At 45.4% G+C, this 18057-nt stretch overlaps 2 protein-coding genes across 6 annotated transcripts in view; both read left to right on the forward strand.

Moving 5' to 3' along the window:
- Window positions 1-11494: 11494 nt before the first annotated feature.
- Window positions 11495-16465, forward strand: LOC129818200 (U6 snRNA-associated Sm-like protein LSm1). 2 transcript variants are annotated; one of them, XM_055873907.1, is made up of 4 exons: window positions 11496-11695; window positions 12162-12230; window positions 12332-12447; window positions 15954-16465. In XM_055873907.1, the coding sequence occupies exons 1-4, from the start codon at window positions 11626-11628 to the stop codon at window positions 16140-16142; spliced, it is 444 nt and encodes a 147-aa protein (XP_055729882.1). In that variant the 5' UTR covers window positions 11496-11625; the 3' UTR covers window positions 16143-16465. The 2 variants fall into 2 exon arrangements, with proteins under 2 accessions (XP_055729883.1, XP_055729882.1); XM_055873908.1 differs by lacking the exon at window positions 12162-12230 and having other exon boundaries at window positions 11495-11695.
- A 961-nt stretch (window positions 16466-17426) lies between these two features.
- Window positions 17427-18057, forward strand: part of si:dkey-34e4.1 (carboxyl-terminal PDZ ligand of neuronal nitric oxide synthase protein) — a 204242-nt gene continuing 203611 nt past the window's right edge. For 2 of the 4 annotated variants that reach the window (XR_008753913.1, XR_008753914.1), the window contains exon 1: window positions 17427-17920. The gene's annotated coding sequence lies outside the window, so the exon portion shown is untranslated. The remainder of the gene's footprint in view (window positions 17921-18057) is intronic. The other 2 variants (XM_055873905.1, XM_055873903.1) reach the window with 2 other exon arrangements.

Genomic DNA, 18057 nt, shown 5'->3' on the forward strand with positions numbered 1-18057 from the left:
CTGATTAATCAAAAGTAGTTTCCTGACTTGGGGTGAACAATAGAATGTACTGTATAGCTCAGTGGTAATTTATCCTGACATCATGGAATGAGTTGACCTAAAACCAGCAGCCTTGCGGTAAAGCAGCTTCATGTTAGATGACATTGTGGTTTTGAGCTATGCCTATGACCAGGGTTTGCTTCCTGTATGGATACAGACTATGTTTATTGTATCTATTACTATTTATTTAGTGTCAAGATCTGTGTATTTTTTTAGGCGAGTTCATATCTGGACTTTATCTCAATGTCTTAGAACCACATTAAGACTGGGTTGTGGTCTGGAGGACCAGAAAACATGAACCAGGTTTAGGTGTGGGTGTCTGTGTAAGTTTTGGTTTAGCACCCGTCACTCCATCGCTGCAGTGTGAGCTGGGGTTCTGTAGATCTCTCTCTCTTCCATCTCTGCAGTGTGAGCTGGGGTTCTGTAGATCTCTCTCTCTTCCATCGCTGCAGTGTGAGCTGGGGTTCTGTAGATCTCTCTCTCTTCCATCTCTGCAGTGTGAGCTGGGGTTCTGTAGATCTCTCTCTCTTCCATCTCTGCAGTGTGAGCTGGGGTTCTGTCTCTCTCTCTCCTTAATCTCTGCAGTGTGAGCTGGGGTTCTGTCTCTCTCTCTCTTCCATCTCTGCAGTGTGAGCTGGGGTTCTGTAGATCTCTCTCTCTTCCATCGCTGCAGTGTGAGCTGGGGTTCTGTAGATCTCTCTCTCTTCCATCTCTGCAGTGTGAGCTGGGGTTCTGTAGATCTCTCTCTCTTCCATCTCTGCAGTGTGAGCTGGGGTTCTGTCTCTCTCTCTCCTTAATCTCTGCAGTGTGAGCTGGGGTTCTGTCTCTCTCTCTCTTCCATCTCTGCAGTATGAGCTGGGGTTCTGTAGATCTCTCTCCTTCATCTCTGCAGTGTGAGCTGGGGTTCTGTAGATCTCTCTCTCTTCCATCTCTGCAGTGTGAGCTGGGGTTCTGTCTCTCTCTCTCCTTAATCTCTGCAGTGTGAGCTGGGGTTCTGTCTCTCTCCTTCATCTCTGCAGTGTGAGCTGGGGTTCTGTCTCTCTTGCTCCTTCATCTCTGCAGTATGAGCTGGGGTTCTGTAGATCTCTCTCTCTTCCATCTCTGCAGTGTGAGCTGGGGTTCTGTCTCTCTCTCTCCTTAATCTCTGCAGTGTGAGCTGGGGTACTGTAGATCTCTCTCTCTTCCATCTCTGCAGTGTGAGCTGGGGTTCTGTCTCTCTCTCTCCTTAATCTCTGCAGTGTGAGCTGGGGTTCTGTAGATCTCTCTCTCTTCCATCTCTGCAGTGTGAGCTGGGGTTCTGTCTCTCTCTCTCCTTAATCTCTGCAGTGTGAGCTGGGGTTCTGTAGATCTCTCTCCTTCATTTCTGCAGTGTGAGCTGGGGTTCTGTCTCTCTCTCTCCTTAATCTCTGCAGTGTGAGCTGGGGTTCTGTAGATCTCTCTCCTTCATCTCTGCAGTGTGAGCTGGGGTTCTGTAGATCTCTCTCTCTTCCATTTCTGCAGTGTGAGCTGGGGTTCTGTCTCTCTCTCCTTAATCGCTGCAGTGTAAGCTGGGGTTCGGTAGATCTCTCTCCTTCATCTCTGCAGTGTGAGCTGGGGTTCTGTAGATCTCTCTCCTTCATCTCTGCAGTGTGAGCTGGGGTTCTGTAGATCTCTCTCTCTTCCATTTCTGCAGTGTGAGCTGGGGTTCTGTCTCTCTCTCTCCTTAATCGCTGCAGTGTAAGCGGGGGTTCTGTAGATCTCTCTCCTTCATCTCTGCAGTGTGAGCTGGGGTTCTGTAGATCTCTCTCTCTTCCATCTCTGCAGTGTGAGCTGGGGTTCTGTAGATCTCTCTCCTTCATCTCTTCAGTGTGAGCTGGGGTTCTGTAGATCTCTCTCCTTCATCTCTGCAGTGTGAGCTGGGGTTCTGTAGATCTCTCTCCATCTCTGCAGTGTGAGCTGGGGTTCTGTCTCTCTTGCTCCTTCATCTCTGCAGTATGAGCTGAGGTTCTGTAGATCTCTCTCTCTTCCATCTCTGCAGTGTGAGCTGGGGTTCTGTCTCTCTCTCTCCTTAATCGCTGCAGTGTAAGCTGGGGTTCTGTAGATCTCTCTCTCTTCCATCTCTGCAGTGTGAGCTGGGGTTCTGTAGATCTCTCTCCTTCATCTCTGCAGTGTGAGCTGGGGTTCTGTCTCTCTCTCTCCTTAATCGCTGCAGTGTAAGCTGGGGTTCTGTAGATCTCTCTCTCTTCCATCTCTGCAGTGTGAGCTGGGGTTCTGTAGATCTCTCTCCTTCATCTCTGCAGTATGAGCTGGGGTTCTGTCTCTCTCTCTCCTTAATCGCTGCAGTGTAAGCTGGGGTTCTGTAGATCTCTCTCTCTTCCATCTCTGCAGTATGAGCTGGGGTTCTGTAGATCTCTCTCCTTCATCTCTGCAGTATGAGCTGGGGTTCTGTAGATCTCTCTCCTTCATCTCTGCAGTGTGAGCTGGGGTTCTGTCTCTCTCCTTCATCTCTGCAGTGTGAGCTGGGGTTCTGTAGATCTCTCTCTCTCTTCCATCTCTGCAGTGTGAGCTGGGGTTCTGTCTCTCTCTCTCCTTAATCTCTGCAGTGTGAGCTGGGGTTCTGTAGATCTCTCTCCTTCATCTCTGCAGTGTGAGCTGGGGTTCTGTCTCTATCTCTCTTCCATCTCTGCAGTGTGAGCTGGGGTTCTGTAGATCTCTCTCCTTCATCTCTGCAGTGTGAGCTGGGGTTCTGTCTCTCTCTCTCTTCCATCTCTGCAGTATGAGCTGGGGTTCTGTAGATCTCTCTCCTTCATCGCTGCAGTGTAAGCGGGGGTTCTGTAGATCTCTCTCCTTCATCTCTGCAGTGTGAGCTGGGGTTCTGTAGATCTCTCTCCTTCATCTCTGCAGTATGAGCTGGGGTTCTGTAGATCTCTCTCCTTCATCTCTTCAGTGTGAGCTGGGGTTCTGTAGATCTCTCTCCTTCATCTCTGCAGTGTGAGCTGGGGTTCTGTAGATCTCTCTCCTTCATCTCTGCAGTGTGAGCTGGGGTTCTGTAGATCTCTCTCTCTTCCATCTCTGCAGTGTGAGCTGGGGTTCTGTCTCTCTCTCTCCTTAATCGCTGCAGTGTAAGCTGGGGTTCTGTAGATCTCTCTCTCTTCCATCTCTGCAGTGTGAGCTGGGGTTCTGTAGATCTCTCTCCTTCATCTCTGCAGTATGAGCTGGGGTTCTGTAGATCTCTCTCCTTCATTTCTGCAGTGTGAGCTGGGGTTCTGTCTCTCTCTCTCCTTAATCGCTGCAGTGTAAGCTGGGGTTCTGTAGATCTCTCTCTCTTCCATCTCTGCAGTGTGAGCTGGGGTTCTGTCTCTCTCTCTCTTCCATCTCTGCAGTATGAGCTGGGGTTCTGTAGATCTCTCTCCTTCATCTCTGCAGTGTGAGCTGGGGTTCTGTCTCTCTCCTTCATCTCTGCAGTGTGAGCTGGGGTTCTGTAGATCTCTCTCTCTTCCATTTCTGCAGTGTGAGCTGGGGTTCTGTCTCTCTCTCTCCTTAATCGCTGCAGTGTAAGCGGGGGTTCTGTAGATCTCTCTCCTTCATCTCTGCAGTGTGAGCTGGGGTTCTGTAGATCTCTCTCTCTTCCATCTCTGCAGTGTGAGCTGGGGTTCTGTAGATCTCTCTCCTTCATCTCTTCAGTGTGAGCTGGGGTTCTGTAGATCTCTCTCCTTCCTCTGCAGTGTGAGCTGGGGTTCTGTAGATCTCTCTCCATCTCTGCAGTGTGAGCTGGGGTTCTGTCTCTCTTGCTCCTTCATCTCTGCAGTATGAGCTGAGGTTCTGTAGATCTCTCTCTCTTCCATCTCTGCAGTGTGAGCTGGGGTTCTGTCTCTCTCTCTCCTTAATCGCTGCAGTGTAAGCTGGGGTTCTGTAGATCTCTCTCTCTTCCATCTCTGCAGTGTGAGCTGGGGTTCTGTAGATCTCTCTCCTTCATCTCTGCAGTATGAGCTGGGGTTCTGTAGATCTCTCTCCTTCATCTCTGCAGTGTGAGCTGGGGTTCTGTCTCTCTCTCTCCTTAATCGCTGCAGTGTAAGCTGGGGTTCTGTAGATCTCTCTCTCTTCCATCTCTGCAGTGTGAGCTGGGGTTCTGTAGATCTCTCTCCTTCATCTCTGCAGTATGAGCTGGGGTTCTGTCTCTCTCTCTCCTTAATCGCTGCAGTGTGAGCTGGGGTTCTGTAGATCTCTCTCTCTTCCATCTCTGCAGTATGAGCTGGGGTTCTGTAGATCTCTCTCCTTCATCTCTGCAGTATGAGCTGGGGTTCTGTAGATCTCTCTCCTTCATCTCTGCAGTGTGAGCTGGGGTTCTGTCTCTCTCCTTCATCTCTGCAGTGTGAGCTGGGGTTCTGTAGATCTCTCTCTCTCTTCCATCTCTGCAGTGTGAGCTGGGGTTCTGTCTCTCTCTCTCCTTAATCTCTGCAGTGTGAGCTGGGGTTCTGTAGATCTCTCTCCTTCATCTCTGCAGTGTGAGCTGGGGTTCTGTCTCTCTCTCTCTTCCATCTCTGCAGTGTGAGCTGGGGTTCTGTAGATCTCTCTCCTTCATCTCTGCAGTGTGAGCTGGGGTTCTGTCTCTCTCTCTCTTCCATCTCTGCAGTATGAGCTGGGGTTCTGTAGATCTCTCTCCTTCATCGCTGCACTGTAAGCGGGGGTTCTGTAGATCTCTCTCCTTCATCTCTGCAGTGTGAGCTGGGGTTCTGTAGATCTCTCTCCTTCATCTCTGCAGTATGAGCTGGGGTTCTGTAGATCTCTCTCCTTCATCTCTTCAGTGTGAGCTGGGGTTCTGTAGATCTCTCTCCTTCATCTCTGCAGTGTGAGCTGGGGTTCTGTAGATCTCTCTCCTTCATCTCTGCAGTGTGAGCTGGGGTTCTGTAGATCTCTCTCTCTTCCATCTCTGCAGTGTGAGCTGGGGTTCTGTCTCTCTCTCTCCTTAATCGCTGCAGTGTAAGCTGGGGTTCTGTAGATCTCTCTCTCTTCCATCTCTGCAGTGTGAGCTGGGGTTCTGTAGATCTCTCTCCTTCATCTCTGCAGTATGAGCTGGGGTTCTGTAGATCTCTCTCCTTCATTTCTGCAGTGTGAGCTGGGGTTCTGTCTCTCTCTCTCCTTAATCGCTGCAGTGTAAGCTGGGGTTCTGTAGATCTCTCTCTCTTCCATCTCTGCAGTGTGAGCTGGGGTTCTGTCTCTCTCTCTCTTCCATCTCTGCAGTATGAGCTGGGGTTCTGTAGATCTCTCTCCTTCATCTCTGCAGTGTGAGCTGGGGTTCTGTCTCTCTCCTTCATCTCTGCAGTGTGAGCTGGGGTTCTGTAGATCTCTCTCTCTCTCTTCCATCTCTGCAGTGTGAGCTGGGGTTCTGTCTCTCTCTCTCCTTAATCTCTGCAGTGTGAGCTGGGGTTCTGTCTCTCTTGCTCCTTCATCTCTGCAGTATGAGCTGAGGTTCTGTAGATCTCTCTCCCTTCCATCTCTGCAGTGTGAGCTGGGGTTCTGTCTCTCTCTCTCCTTAATCACTGCAGTGTAAGCTGGGGTTCTGTAGATCTCTCTCTCTTCCATCTCTGCAGTGTGAGCTGGGGTTCTGTAGATCTCTCTCCTTCATCTCTGCAGTATGAGCTGGGGTTCTGTAGATCTCTCTCCTTCATCTCTGCAGTGTGAGCTGGGGTTCTGTCTCTCTCTCTCTTCCATCTCTGCAGTATGAGCTGGGGTTCTGTAGATCTCTCTCCTTCATCTCTGCAGTGTGAGCTGGGGTTCTGTCTCTCTCTCTCCTTAATCTCTGCAGTGTGAGCTGGGGTTCTGTAGATCTCTCCCCTTCATCTCTGCAGTGTGAGCTGGGGTTCTGTCTCTCTCTCTCTTCCATCTCTGCAGTGTGAGCTGGGGTTCTGTAGATCTCTCTCCTTCATCTCTGCAGTGTGAGCTGGGGTTCTGTCTCTCTTGCTCCTTCATCTCTGCAGTATGAGCTGGGGTTCTGTAGATCTCTCTCTCTTCCATCTCTGCAGTGTGAGCTGGGGTTCTGTAGATCTCTCTCCTTCATCTCTGCAGTGTGAGCTGGGGTTCTGTAGATCTCTCTCTCTTCCATCTCTGCAGTGTGAGCTGGGGTTCTGTAGATCTCTCTCTTCCATCTCTGCAGTATGAGCCGGGGTTCTGTAGATCTCTCTCTCTTCCATCTCTGCAGTGTGAGCTGGGGTTCTGTAGATCTCTCTCTCTTCCATCTCTGCAGTATGAATTGGGGTTCTGTAGATCTCTCTCTCTTCCATCTCTGCAGTGTGAGCTGGGGTTCTGTAGATCTCTCTCTTCCATCTCTGCAGTATGAGCCGGGGTTCTGTAGATCTCTCTCTCTTCCATCTCTGCAGTGTGAGCTGGGTATCTGGGTTTCCTACTCATTCTCTCTCTCCATCTCTCAGGGCCCAAACCCTGAGGGTCACAGTGAAATTATGTTCAGCCGTACAGTGATTCCTCAGCAGCTCAGGACAACTCAGAGGGTAAAAACATTGAACCAAAGACCACAAACTCCTCTGCACACTCCACTGACTTCCAGTGCAAGCTCGCATCCACTACAAGACCATGTTGCTTGCCTACAGAGCAGCAAAGGGATCTGCCCCTCCCTGCCTTCAGGCTATGTTCAAACTCTACACCCCAACCTGAGTACTCTGTTCTTCTACCTCTTCTCTCCTGGTCCTTCTACCCCTCACATTAGGGCAGCTCCCGTCAGCCCAGACAAAGCTCTTCTTTGTCCTGGCACCCCAATGGTGGAACAAGCTTCTCCCTGCCCATCTTCCGAAAACATCTGAAACCATACTTCTTAAAATACTATCTTAAATAATCCCACAGCCCCCCCCCCCCCCCCCCCAAAAAAGAACTTGCCTTTCGTGAACAAACACTCGCACTTTAGTTTTTTCCCCTACTAGCTCTGACTTTGCCAATAGCAACTTTATTGAGAAAAAATGTACTTACTATGACTGAGATATGTGGTTGTCCCACCTAGCTAACTGTAAGTCACTCTGGATAAGAATGTCTGCTAAATTACTCAAATGCCAATGTAAACTATAGGCCTAAGCACTAACAGATAGTTAAGCACATCCTTCAATTATACAGAGTTAGTTTGAGGATGTAAATGTAGGCCTATAAGATGTTTACTTACTTAGGATTTATCCATGTGTCAGGATTTGGCCAGGATTGTTCAGGTTTTGGTCACTAGATGCCCCCATTGGGCTTTTTTGACCCTTTTGTTGTCCCTTATTTCCAGTTATTATTTGCACCTGTGCCTCATTTCCCTTGTATGTATTTAAACCCTTAGTTTTCCTCAGTTCTTTGCTCTGTGTTTGAATGTTAGCACCCAGCCCCAGCCATGCTGTGAACTTTTGTTACACCCTTTGGATTCTCTTGAGGTACTCTGTTTTTGTTCTCGTTTATTTATTTAGATTTTTCTTTTGAGGTTTTTTGCCCCTGCTGTACTTACCACTTTTGTGGATTTTTCTTTTGTCTTGGAAGATATACCTTTTTCTCTTGGAATTACTTTTGACGTTGTGGATTTATATTTTTGCCTGAAGTACTTTCCTTTTTACTTTATTAAAACACCGTCTCAAGTACTGCTGTGTCTGCCTCATCTTCTGGGTTCTGCCGACTATTAGTGGCTCAGGTTGCTAAGTGACTGTTTCTTTCACCGGAGACCCGAGTTCGTAACTGGGTCCTGACACCATGGAAATTGAATTTGGTGACTCGTGCCCCCAACTCTCCATTTGCTGTCAGCCAGGTTATCTATATGCATCCATCTTTGTGAAATCATGAGTAGGCCTAATGTACACTGACTGTACAAAACATTAGGTACACTTTTAGGTAAAAATATATATATCTGTTTTGCTTGTTATTTTGGCATTAATACGTGTCACATATCAGTTTGCAAACAATGCAAAAAATATATATTCATTAAGTTAATAGAGCCGCATACAAACATGGTCTCTTTTTTGCTTTCTTGAGTAAGGCAGCTCCAAAATGCAGGTGTTTCAGCCTAGCTCAGTGATTTCTGTGGTGGTGGGGCTAGCCAGCAGAAAATACAGTGTTGCGCCTGTTTGGCTCAGCTTTCTGTCATGATTGGCTCAGTTTTCTGTCACTCATGGGACAGTCGGTCATCCCCAATTCTAAGGTTAGAGTTCGAAAATGTTTGCCCCTTGAGTTCTGCCATAGAGTTATATTAGAAATACCCATCCAAGAAGGCTCAAGGTCATTGGCCACAGATAGAATGACATCAAATCACGTTATATTTACAGTAGCTTTGATTGGACTGATCATGTCAACATCTTACTTTCAAAGTCTTAGCTGGCAGTCATCATCAGTTATCAAGTCGACAATCTACTGGCAAATCCTTTTCAATCCTTGTCATTGAAGAGAAATTATAGATAAAACGTATCAGTGCTCATCGGCCATTGTACATAAAGATTACACAACAATGAGTCGTTTGGAAGGAATCAGTGGCTAACTGCAAGCGTTGCAAAGAAACCACTAATGTTAGCCTGCTATTCAATGGAGTGGCTGTGTTTTTTCAGAGTTCCAACCATAAATCCAGAGAATTGCAGACTTTCATGTCAAAGTTTGAGACAAAATTTGCCCACTAAGGACCGCTGCGCCACCTTCACAAGGTGAGTCCAAAAATGTATTGTATGCTGCTGCATAAATTATGTAATATGCAAGGGAGAAATGTATAATGTAGCTAAGAAAGTAATACTAAGTGTATGTTGTGTAGTAAGCTGTTAGTCACCAATGTGCCGCACCCTAATAATTTGGTCTATTTTCACAATTGCGGTATTGTAAACACATAACGTTAGTAGTTGTGGTAATGGCTTGCAGGTGCAAATTCAGCACACACAACATTCTATAATAGAATTGTGTAATTTGACGTGTCAAATTAAAAGCTTATTTAACGCGTCAAATAGTGTTATATGACGTGTATCTTTTTTGACACGTAAAGACCCAAACGGCGTTCAATGTGCCTAATAATTTGGTCTATTTTCACCTCTTACTTTCACCTACTGTTCTAACTTGGTGGTGCACAAATAGCCTATAACATGTTTTAGAGAAATGGAATCATCGAATATTGTAAGAGCTTTCATTGTCTGTTTATATGCCCCATTTATTTATCCCACGGTTCTGACTGGTACAGGGAGTACGTTGTAAGAACGGCCCATGTTCTGAATTCTGTCATTGTACATTTCAAATGTGCTGAACACATAGTTATATTGACTATGTCCATCGTCGCTTGCTCATTAATGTCTTAATCGAAATTACGGATTGCATCTTATCTGCTTGTCGTCCCCTTATGCCATAATTTGTACATCTCAATTTTTTGTAGAAACCACATTTGTTTAAGCAAGTCAGCAGAACAGCTATGTTTTTTTAAAGGCAGTAAATAAGGCTGAATGAACTGTTTTGCTGCCAGACAAGGCTCAGCTGAGGTTTAGCAGTGGTAAGGTGTTGGGACTCTGCTGTTGGGATTCTGCTGTTGGGACAGCTTTATGTAGGCCCTAACAGTTTGTGGGCACCGTTTGTCACTGTTATACTGCAATTAATGTATTGTTTAGTGTTGTGTTGTGTAGTGGCTTGCTGGCATGCATCCCACATTTTTTGTGTGTTTGCCCCACCAAGATTTACATGCTAAAATCGCCACTGTGTAGGGGCATGGACTATACAAGGTATCGAAAGCATTCCACAGGCATGCTAGTCCAATGCGTCCCACAGTTGTGTCAATTTGGCTGGATGTCCTTTGGGTGGTGAACCATTCTTGATACACACGGGAAACTGTTGAGTGTGAAAAACCCAGCAGTGTTGCAGTTCTTGCGATTGGCACCTACTACCATACCCCGTTCAAAGGCACTTAAATCTTTTGTCTTGCCCATTCACCCTCTGAATGTCACACATACACAATCCATGTCTCAATTGTTTCAAGGCTTAAAATCCTTCTTTAACCTGTCTCCTCCCCTTCACCTAAACTGATTGAAGTGGATTTAACAGGTGACATCAATATGTAATGGAAAGAGTAGGTGTTTCTAATGTTTTGTACACTCAGTGTATGTTCCAGCAGAGGAAATCAGATCTTTGGGTCAAATGAGTCCATATGGTATAGTCTCTGAGGGAACTTAGGGAAGCATGTGTAGACCAATAGAAGCAGGAAGAAAGTTTAAGACAGTAATATATTTGTATTTTATAGAAAGTAGATAATGGCCAGAATTTCCATACATGGTCAAACTCTTAATATGTACACATTATCATACTCTCTCTTGTGGCGTCACTGTGGAATGAGATGATGAAACCAACCAAGTATGGTACTGGGTCGTCCCGAGTTACCACAGCCTCAAAGTCATAATTATGGCTAAGCCCCACCTATTTATACAATTTCTCTACTTAAAATCAGATTTTAAGCCTATCCCTAAACTTAACCATAACTTTAACCACACTGCTAACCTTATCCAGTGGCAGTTCTAGCTTGTATGGCTCCCTAGGCGAACTCCCCCAAAACACCATTCTGCACTAACTGTAATTTTTATTCAGACATTTTGGAACAACACAAATAAATAATCGTAACATTGAAAACTATATAAATATAAAAATATAATTACTGTACAAATATAGAGGTGGGCTATTTGATAGATTCCCCCACTCAAGGTACCTTGGGCTTCCAGTGGGGAGACCTGAGGTCAACATACACTCGCCCCAGCCCCATCTCGTACTTCTGAGTGGGAGACCTTCCCAGGCAGTAGCCTGCCTGCCTAGCTCACAAACTAGAATCAGGACGCCCACTCCGACAAGGTTAATTGACCAACAGTCCCACATGGTGAAGTGATACCATTGACATTAAGTGGGGCGGCAGGTAGCCTAGTGGTTAGATCGTTGGACTAGCAACTGAAAGGTTGCAAAAACAAATCCCTGAGCTGACAAGATAAAAATCTGTCGTTCTGTCCCTGAACAAGGCAGTTAACCCACTGTTTTTAGGCTGTCATTGAAAATAAGAATTTGTTCTTAACTGACTTGCCTAGTTAAATAAAGGTAAAATAAAATGAGTGATAAAAAAACGATCGCGTAAATGACACCATTCTGAATATAAATCGTTTTTTTTGAGCAGCGCCCCTGTGCCATACCCGGCAAGATGCCGCCCTGTGCGCCTGCCTGTGTCACCTATACCTAAATCCGCCACTGTTTATGTCTAACCCTAACCTTCAATTAAGGACAATTTTGACTTTGTGGCTACGGTAACTAGTGACAACATGGTGTTGTACGGGGATAAGACGTGGTGGATTTTTGTTGTTGAAGATTATATAATTACTGGTGTCTATTTGGGTTTAATATTATAACCTACAAACAAATAAATATATTCTGTAATACTACTCTAGAATTAAAACTTCAAGCGGCGTCAAATTTGGTTTGACCAATAGTAGCAGAGAACGGGGCTACACAACTGTCTCGTGCGTACGTTACATAACAGGAAGTGTTTCACTATCGCCTGAAACCAAACTGCACGAGAGTCCCATGGCCTGAAAGGACAGTGACACAACAGCAAATAGCCCCTCTAAATTCGCACCAAACATCGTGTACATGAGATTTACAAGTCGACCAAAAATGAACTACATGCCAGGAACAGCCAGCCTCATCGAGGATATCGATAGTAAGTCGATGGCGCTTGCATAGCCATCCCAAGGCATGCTAACACCGCTAGCCGGTGTTCTGTCGAGATGCACCTGTTTTTACCACTGGCTGTTGGTTGGTTCTGGTAGAGGGTTTTAGAAATAATATCCATTGATATATTTGTTAGATAACAGCTTGTAAAGCAGCGCCAACATGACATGCACGCACATGCATTACCAGAGGACTTGATGTGTGCACCTGACACTCAGATGAGTGCACACCTGAACACTTATCAAATCAACTGTCAGTAGCCTGCATAGCTACCTCCCTAGGTCAGGGGCAACGGCTATAGGCCGCGATTGTAAGCAGAGCATGACCAGTAGGCTACTAATCTAACCATCAATAATCATGATCTCTTTTCATAAACCCCCAACAAAAATGCACAGTTAAAACCATAGTAATTGCATCAAATATGCAATGATTTTGCTGCCTGTTTGAATTGACAGAAAAACATCTCGTCCTGCTCCGAGATGGAAGAACGTTGATCGGCTTTCTCAGAAGCATTGATCAGTTTGGTATGTAAGTATTCGGACCATTGCATTGCAATACCATAGTATTGCATACAACATAGTCGGAAAGCAACCAAGCATTTTTGTGTGTTTGTGTGTGTGTGTAGCCAACCTGGTGCTGCAACAGACGGTGGAGAGGATCCACGTGGGCAAGAGGTATGGAGACATCCCTCGAGGAATCTTTATCGTCAGGGGAGAGAACGTAGTCCTTCTGGGGGAGATCGTAAGTCGGCAACAAACACACACAGACCCCCTTACACTCCAAGTATGTGTAGTTGTAATTCTTACTTACAATGACGACCTACCCCAGCCAAACCCGGGCGATGCTGGGCCAATTGTGCGCCGCCCTATGGGACAACCCAATCACGGCCAGTTGTGATACAGCCTGGATTCGAACCAGGGTGTCTGTAGTGATGCCTTTAGCACTGAGCCGCTCGGGAATGGGTGTATGAAAAGCGAATCAGCTAATTGGGAAGATTTGTTGCCACTCAAGACCGTTTATTCAAGCTGATTGGGCTGCACTACGAGTCGATAGTAAGCCGCCGACCAGTGCTCCAGTGTTGTGCCTGCTGACTGTCGAGTCGCTGGCGGTAGCTAAGTGGCCATTTTTTTTCTCTCATATGATTTTATTTCAAGTATGATAGCAGCCTACACAAGAAATAACTAATATTGATAACCATCTAGATGTCACCTTGATACACCCAGTACCAGTCAAAAGTTTTGAGAATAATACTAAAGACATCAAAACTATGAAATAACACATAACATCATGTAGTAACCAAAAAATCAGACTACATTTTATATTTGCGTTTCTTCAAAGTAGCCACCCTTTGCCTTGATGACAGCTTTGCACACTCTTGGCATTTTCTCAACCAGCTTCATGAGGTAGTCACCTGGAATGCATTTTAATCAACAGGTGTGCCTTGTTAAAAGTTAATTTGTGGAATTTATCTCCTCAATGCGTTTGAGCAAAGCCGTTGTGTTGTGACAAAGTAGGGGGGTATACAGAAAATAGCCCTATTTGGTAAAAGACCAAGGCCATATTATGGCAAGAACAGCTCAAATAAGCAAAGAGAAACAACAGTCCATCATTACTTTAAGACATGAAGGTCAGTCAACCTGGAAAATTTCAAGAACATTGAAAGTTTCTTCAAGTCGTAAAAACCATCAAACGCAATGATGAAACTGGCTCTCATGAGGACCGCCACAGGAAAGGAAGACCCAGACTCTGCTGCAGAGGATACGTTCATTAGAGTTACCAGCCTCAGAAATTGCAGTCCAAATATATGCTTCAGAGTTCAAGTAACAGATACATCTCAACATCAACTGTTCAGAGGAGACTGCGTGAATCAGGCCTTCATGGTCGAAATGCTGCAAAGAAACCACTACTGAAGGACACCAATAATAAGAAGAGACTTGCTTGGCCAAGAAACACGAGCAATGGACATTAGACTGGTTCAAAACTGTCCTTTGTTCTGATGAGTCCAAATTTGAGATTTTGATTCCAACTGCCGTGTCTTTGTGAGACAGAGTAGATGAACGGATGATCTCCACATGTGTGGTTCCCACCGTGAAGCATGGAGGAGGTGTGGGGGTGCTTTGCTGGTGACACTGTGATTTATTTAGAATTCAAGGCACTCTTAACCAGCATGGCTACGACAGCATTCTGCAGCGATGCACCATCACATCTGGTTTGCGCATATGTTCTTCAAAAGGACAATGACCCAAAACACACATCCAGGCTGTGTAAGCGCTATTTGACCAAGAAGGAGAGTGATGGAGTGCTGCATCAGATGACCAGGCTTCCACAATCACCCGACCTCAACCCAATTGAGATGGTTTGGGATGAGTTGGACCGCGGAGTGAAGGAAAAGCAGCCAAACTGTGCTCAGCATATGTGGGAACTCCTTCAAGACTGTTGGAAAAGCATTCCAGGTGAAGCTGGCTTGAGAAAATGCCAAGAGTGTGCAAAGCTGTCATCAAGGGTGGCTACTTTGAAAAACCTAAAATTTATTTTGATTGTTTTAACACTTTTTTTGGTTACTACATGATTCCATATATGTTATTTCATAGTTTTGATGTCTTCACTATTATTCTACAATGTAGAAAATAGTAAAAATAGAGAAACCCTTGAATGAGTAGGTGTGTCAACTTTTGACTGGTACTGTACATACAGTCTACTACTCAATGGGGAGGACATGAACGGCAACAACACCGGGACACAGTGCCCTTTGCTCCCATTTGACAAGTGCTACTGTCTGGCAACGCCGCGGGAAGTAGCTACCTATTAGCCAATATCAGGGTGGCAGTCACAGTAAGCACACGCATAGAACGCATGAAACAACAGTAGACCCATCAAGACTTTAATAAAAAATAAACTATTGTCAGTTTTATAACTGAACATTTACAATTATTTGTGTAAAACTAACTGTGAAATACAACTCAGACCCTTCCTCTGGCTTCATAACAGAAGTCCGAACTCTTGCGGTAAGGTAGTTCAATGTACGGTAATTTCATGGTAAGAAACGGAAGAAAAATTAAACACAGCTCAGTCAAAACCATCGAACCTACAGCAAAGCGATTTAACATAATTTTTTTTACATTTGTATTATTATTATTTTTCCACATGCCCACTACTTTCCTTTCCACATGCCCACTACTTTCCTTTCCACATGCCCACTACTTTCCTTTCCACACGCCCACTGCTTTCCTTTCCAGACGCCCACTCGCCCATACTCCGGTCGCCATATTGGGATGCAACTACCAACTACTTCCCTTTCCACACGCCCACTCCTTTCCTTTCCACACGCCCACTCCTTTCCTTTCCACACGCCCACTCCTTTCCTTTCCACACGCCCACTCCTTTCCTTTCCACACGCCCACTCCTTTCCTTTCCACACGCCCACTCCTTTCCTTTCCACACGCCCACTCCTTTCCTTTCCACACGCCCACTGCTTTCCTTTCCACACGCCCACTGCTTTCCTTTCCACACGCCCACTGCTTTCCTTTCCACACGCCCACTGCTTTCCTTTCCACACGCCCACTGCTTTCCTTTCCACACGCCCACTGCTTTCCTTTCCACACGCCCACTCCTTTCCTTTCCACACGCCCACTCCTTTCCTTTCCACACGCCCACTGCTTTCCTTTCCACACGCCCACTGCTTTCCTTTCCACACGCCCACTCCTTTCCTTTCCACACGCCCACTCCTTTCCTTTCCATACGCCCACTCGCCCATACTCCGGTCGCCATATTGGAATGCAACTACCCACTCCTTTCCTTTCCACACGCCCACTGCTTTCCTTTCCACACGCCCACTCCTTTCCTTTCCACATGCCCACTGCTTTCCTTTCCACACGCCCACTGCTTTCCTTTCCACACGCCCACTCCTTTCCTTTCCACACGCCCACTGCTTTCCTTTCCACACGCCCACTCCTTTCCTTTCCACACGCCCACTCCTTTCCTTTCCATACGCCCACTCGCCCATACTCCGGTCGCCATATTGGAATGCAACTACCCACTCCTTTCCTTTCCACACGCCCACTCCTTTCCTTTCCACACGCCCACTCCTTTCCTTTCCACACGCCCACTGCTTTCCTTTCCACACGCCCACTGCTTTCCTTTCCACACGCCCACTCGCCTATTCTTCGGTCGCCATATTGGGATGCAGCTACCCCCTTCTCCTACACACACGAACACAGATGTCTGAATGTGTGTCTGTTCCTGTGAAGGACTTGGAGAAGGAGAGTGACACCAGTCTGCAGCAGGTGTGTATTGAAGACATCCTGGAGGAGCAGCGACTGCAGCAGCAGAGCAGGCAGGAGGCAGAGAAGACCAAACACCTGGCCCTGAAGGAGAGAGGCCTGGTCATGCCCAGACCAGACATCATGGACGAATATGGAGTACAGCACCAATACTGACTGGTACACACACACACGGTCAATAGGTAATGATCCAAGTTCACTGTCTTTACTTTACCTTTGAGAGTGAATCCCCAATGTACTGGGCACTTTATGACGAAGCACCTTATTTCACATTCAGAGTTTTATATTATGTTTCCCTAAGAGTATCATGGCACTGACATAAATGTACAGAGTTTTTGTTTGAACCATTCTTTTAAACTATTTTGTGAGGTGTAATGACAACTACATTTTGATTTGTACAGAAGTGAATAGAGGATTTATCAAAGTTGTACATCACTGGAAAGGCCTTTGTTTGTATTAAACACTTTTATTTTTTAGAACATGGTGTGTCGTGTGTTATAGCTGGTTGTGTTTTTAGTTTAGCTGTAGTTTTATGTTTGAGTAGCTAGGTCTATCGGAGATACCAGTCCAAGATGTGCCGAAACCTCACTGGTGTACCTGCTGCTGAGCTTACTTTTGGAGCAGATCTATATCTGACCAGTAGAGGGCGTGCCTGCACTACTTTAGCCATGCCTCTTTCTGCATACATCTGTTGTTTTTTAATTATTTATTTTGATTTAACCTTTATTTAACTAGGCAAGTCAGTTAAGAACAAATTCTTATTTACAATGACGGCCAAACCCTAACCCAAACCCTAATGACGCTGGGCCAATTGTGCGACGCCCTATGGGATTCCCAATCACAGCCGGTTGTGATACAGCCTGGAATCGAACCAGGTTTTGTAGTGACGCCTTCGACCGCTGCGTCACTCGGGAGCCCCCGGTGCTCGTGTCGCTAAAGAAATTTGCAGCTAAAATGCCAGATATCATTTCATTAGGCTCATTACACATGTATATGACACCTGAGTAAACTTGTGATTGATTACGATTAATTTTGACCCTGATCTGATAAAAAGCTTAAAAAAAAGACTTGATTATAAATGCTATCCAATGAGTTATTGGTAGCTTATTATAAGTGTAACACATATTTCAAATTAATATGCTAAATTAATATTTGCTGTGTGTGTGTTAAAAAAGCAGGCCATATTCACTCCATACATCCCATCGTCATTCACCCTGGGAACAGCTTCAGCTCTTCTTTTTTCTGATTCTTCTGTATCTTGAATGCTAACATCATAGTTGGTACTGTTCACACTGTGTGCTACATTGTTACTAAGTTATTTTACCCTCACTGTAGTGTACACGCTGAGAAAAAAGGTTCCTTATAGAACCAAAAAGGGTATCATTTGCTTCATATATGGAACCCCTAAAAGTTCTAAATAGAACCCTTTTATAGGGTTCTTTGATCCGAACCCTAGAGGTTTTTCTTCACTGAACCAAAATGGTTCCATATAGAGGCCTGCATGGTGCAATTTATGAATTGTCTACTATTAAATAGTCATATTTTGAGTGAAGAATATAATTTAATCAACATATAGACAAGAATATCAGCAATGTTTTTTAGAATTGATTGTCATTATATGCAAACATAGTTTGGAAATATGCACAGATTTTTACCTTGTCAGCTCGGGGATTCGGTCTTGCAACCTTTCAGTTAATAGTCCAATGCTCTAACCACTAGGCTACCTGCCACCCAATGATGGTCCTCGTTAACTTCTTTACCAATGCAATACAACTTGTCCATTAGTGTCTTTTGCTCTGTTCTCAACCCTCCCCCCACATTTCCAGAGCAAGCATAAATTGGCTTTAGCAATTGCGGGCTGGTGCGGTTGAACAAACAGCTGACCCACCTGCAAGTAGCTTACCAATAAGCACGTTATTTTTCAATGTGTTAAGGTAAGCAAAGTTGATTATTTAATTCAAATATATGAAGCCAAAGTCATATGATAAACTATAGGCTAGATAAAGTTGAAGTGTTTAGAGCACGTTTGTAAGCAGCTAGCTAAACAGAAAAGGCTATTTTTATTCGCCAC

This window comes from Salvelinus fontinalis, chromosome 21, assembly GCF_029448725.1.
Source record: "Salvelinus fontinalis isolate EN_2023a chromosome 21, ASM2944872v1, whole genome shotgun sequence".
Lineage (NCBI taxonomy): Eukaryota > Metazoa > Chordata > Actinopteri > Salmoniformes > Salmonidae > Salvelinus > Salvelinus fontinalis.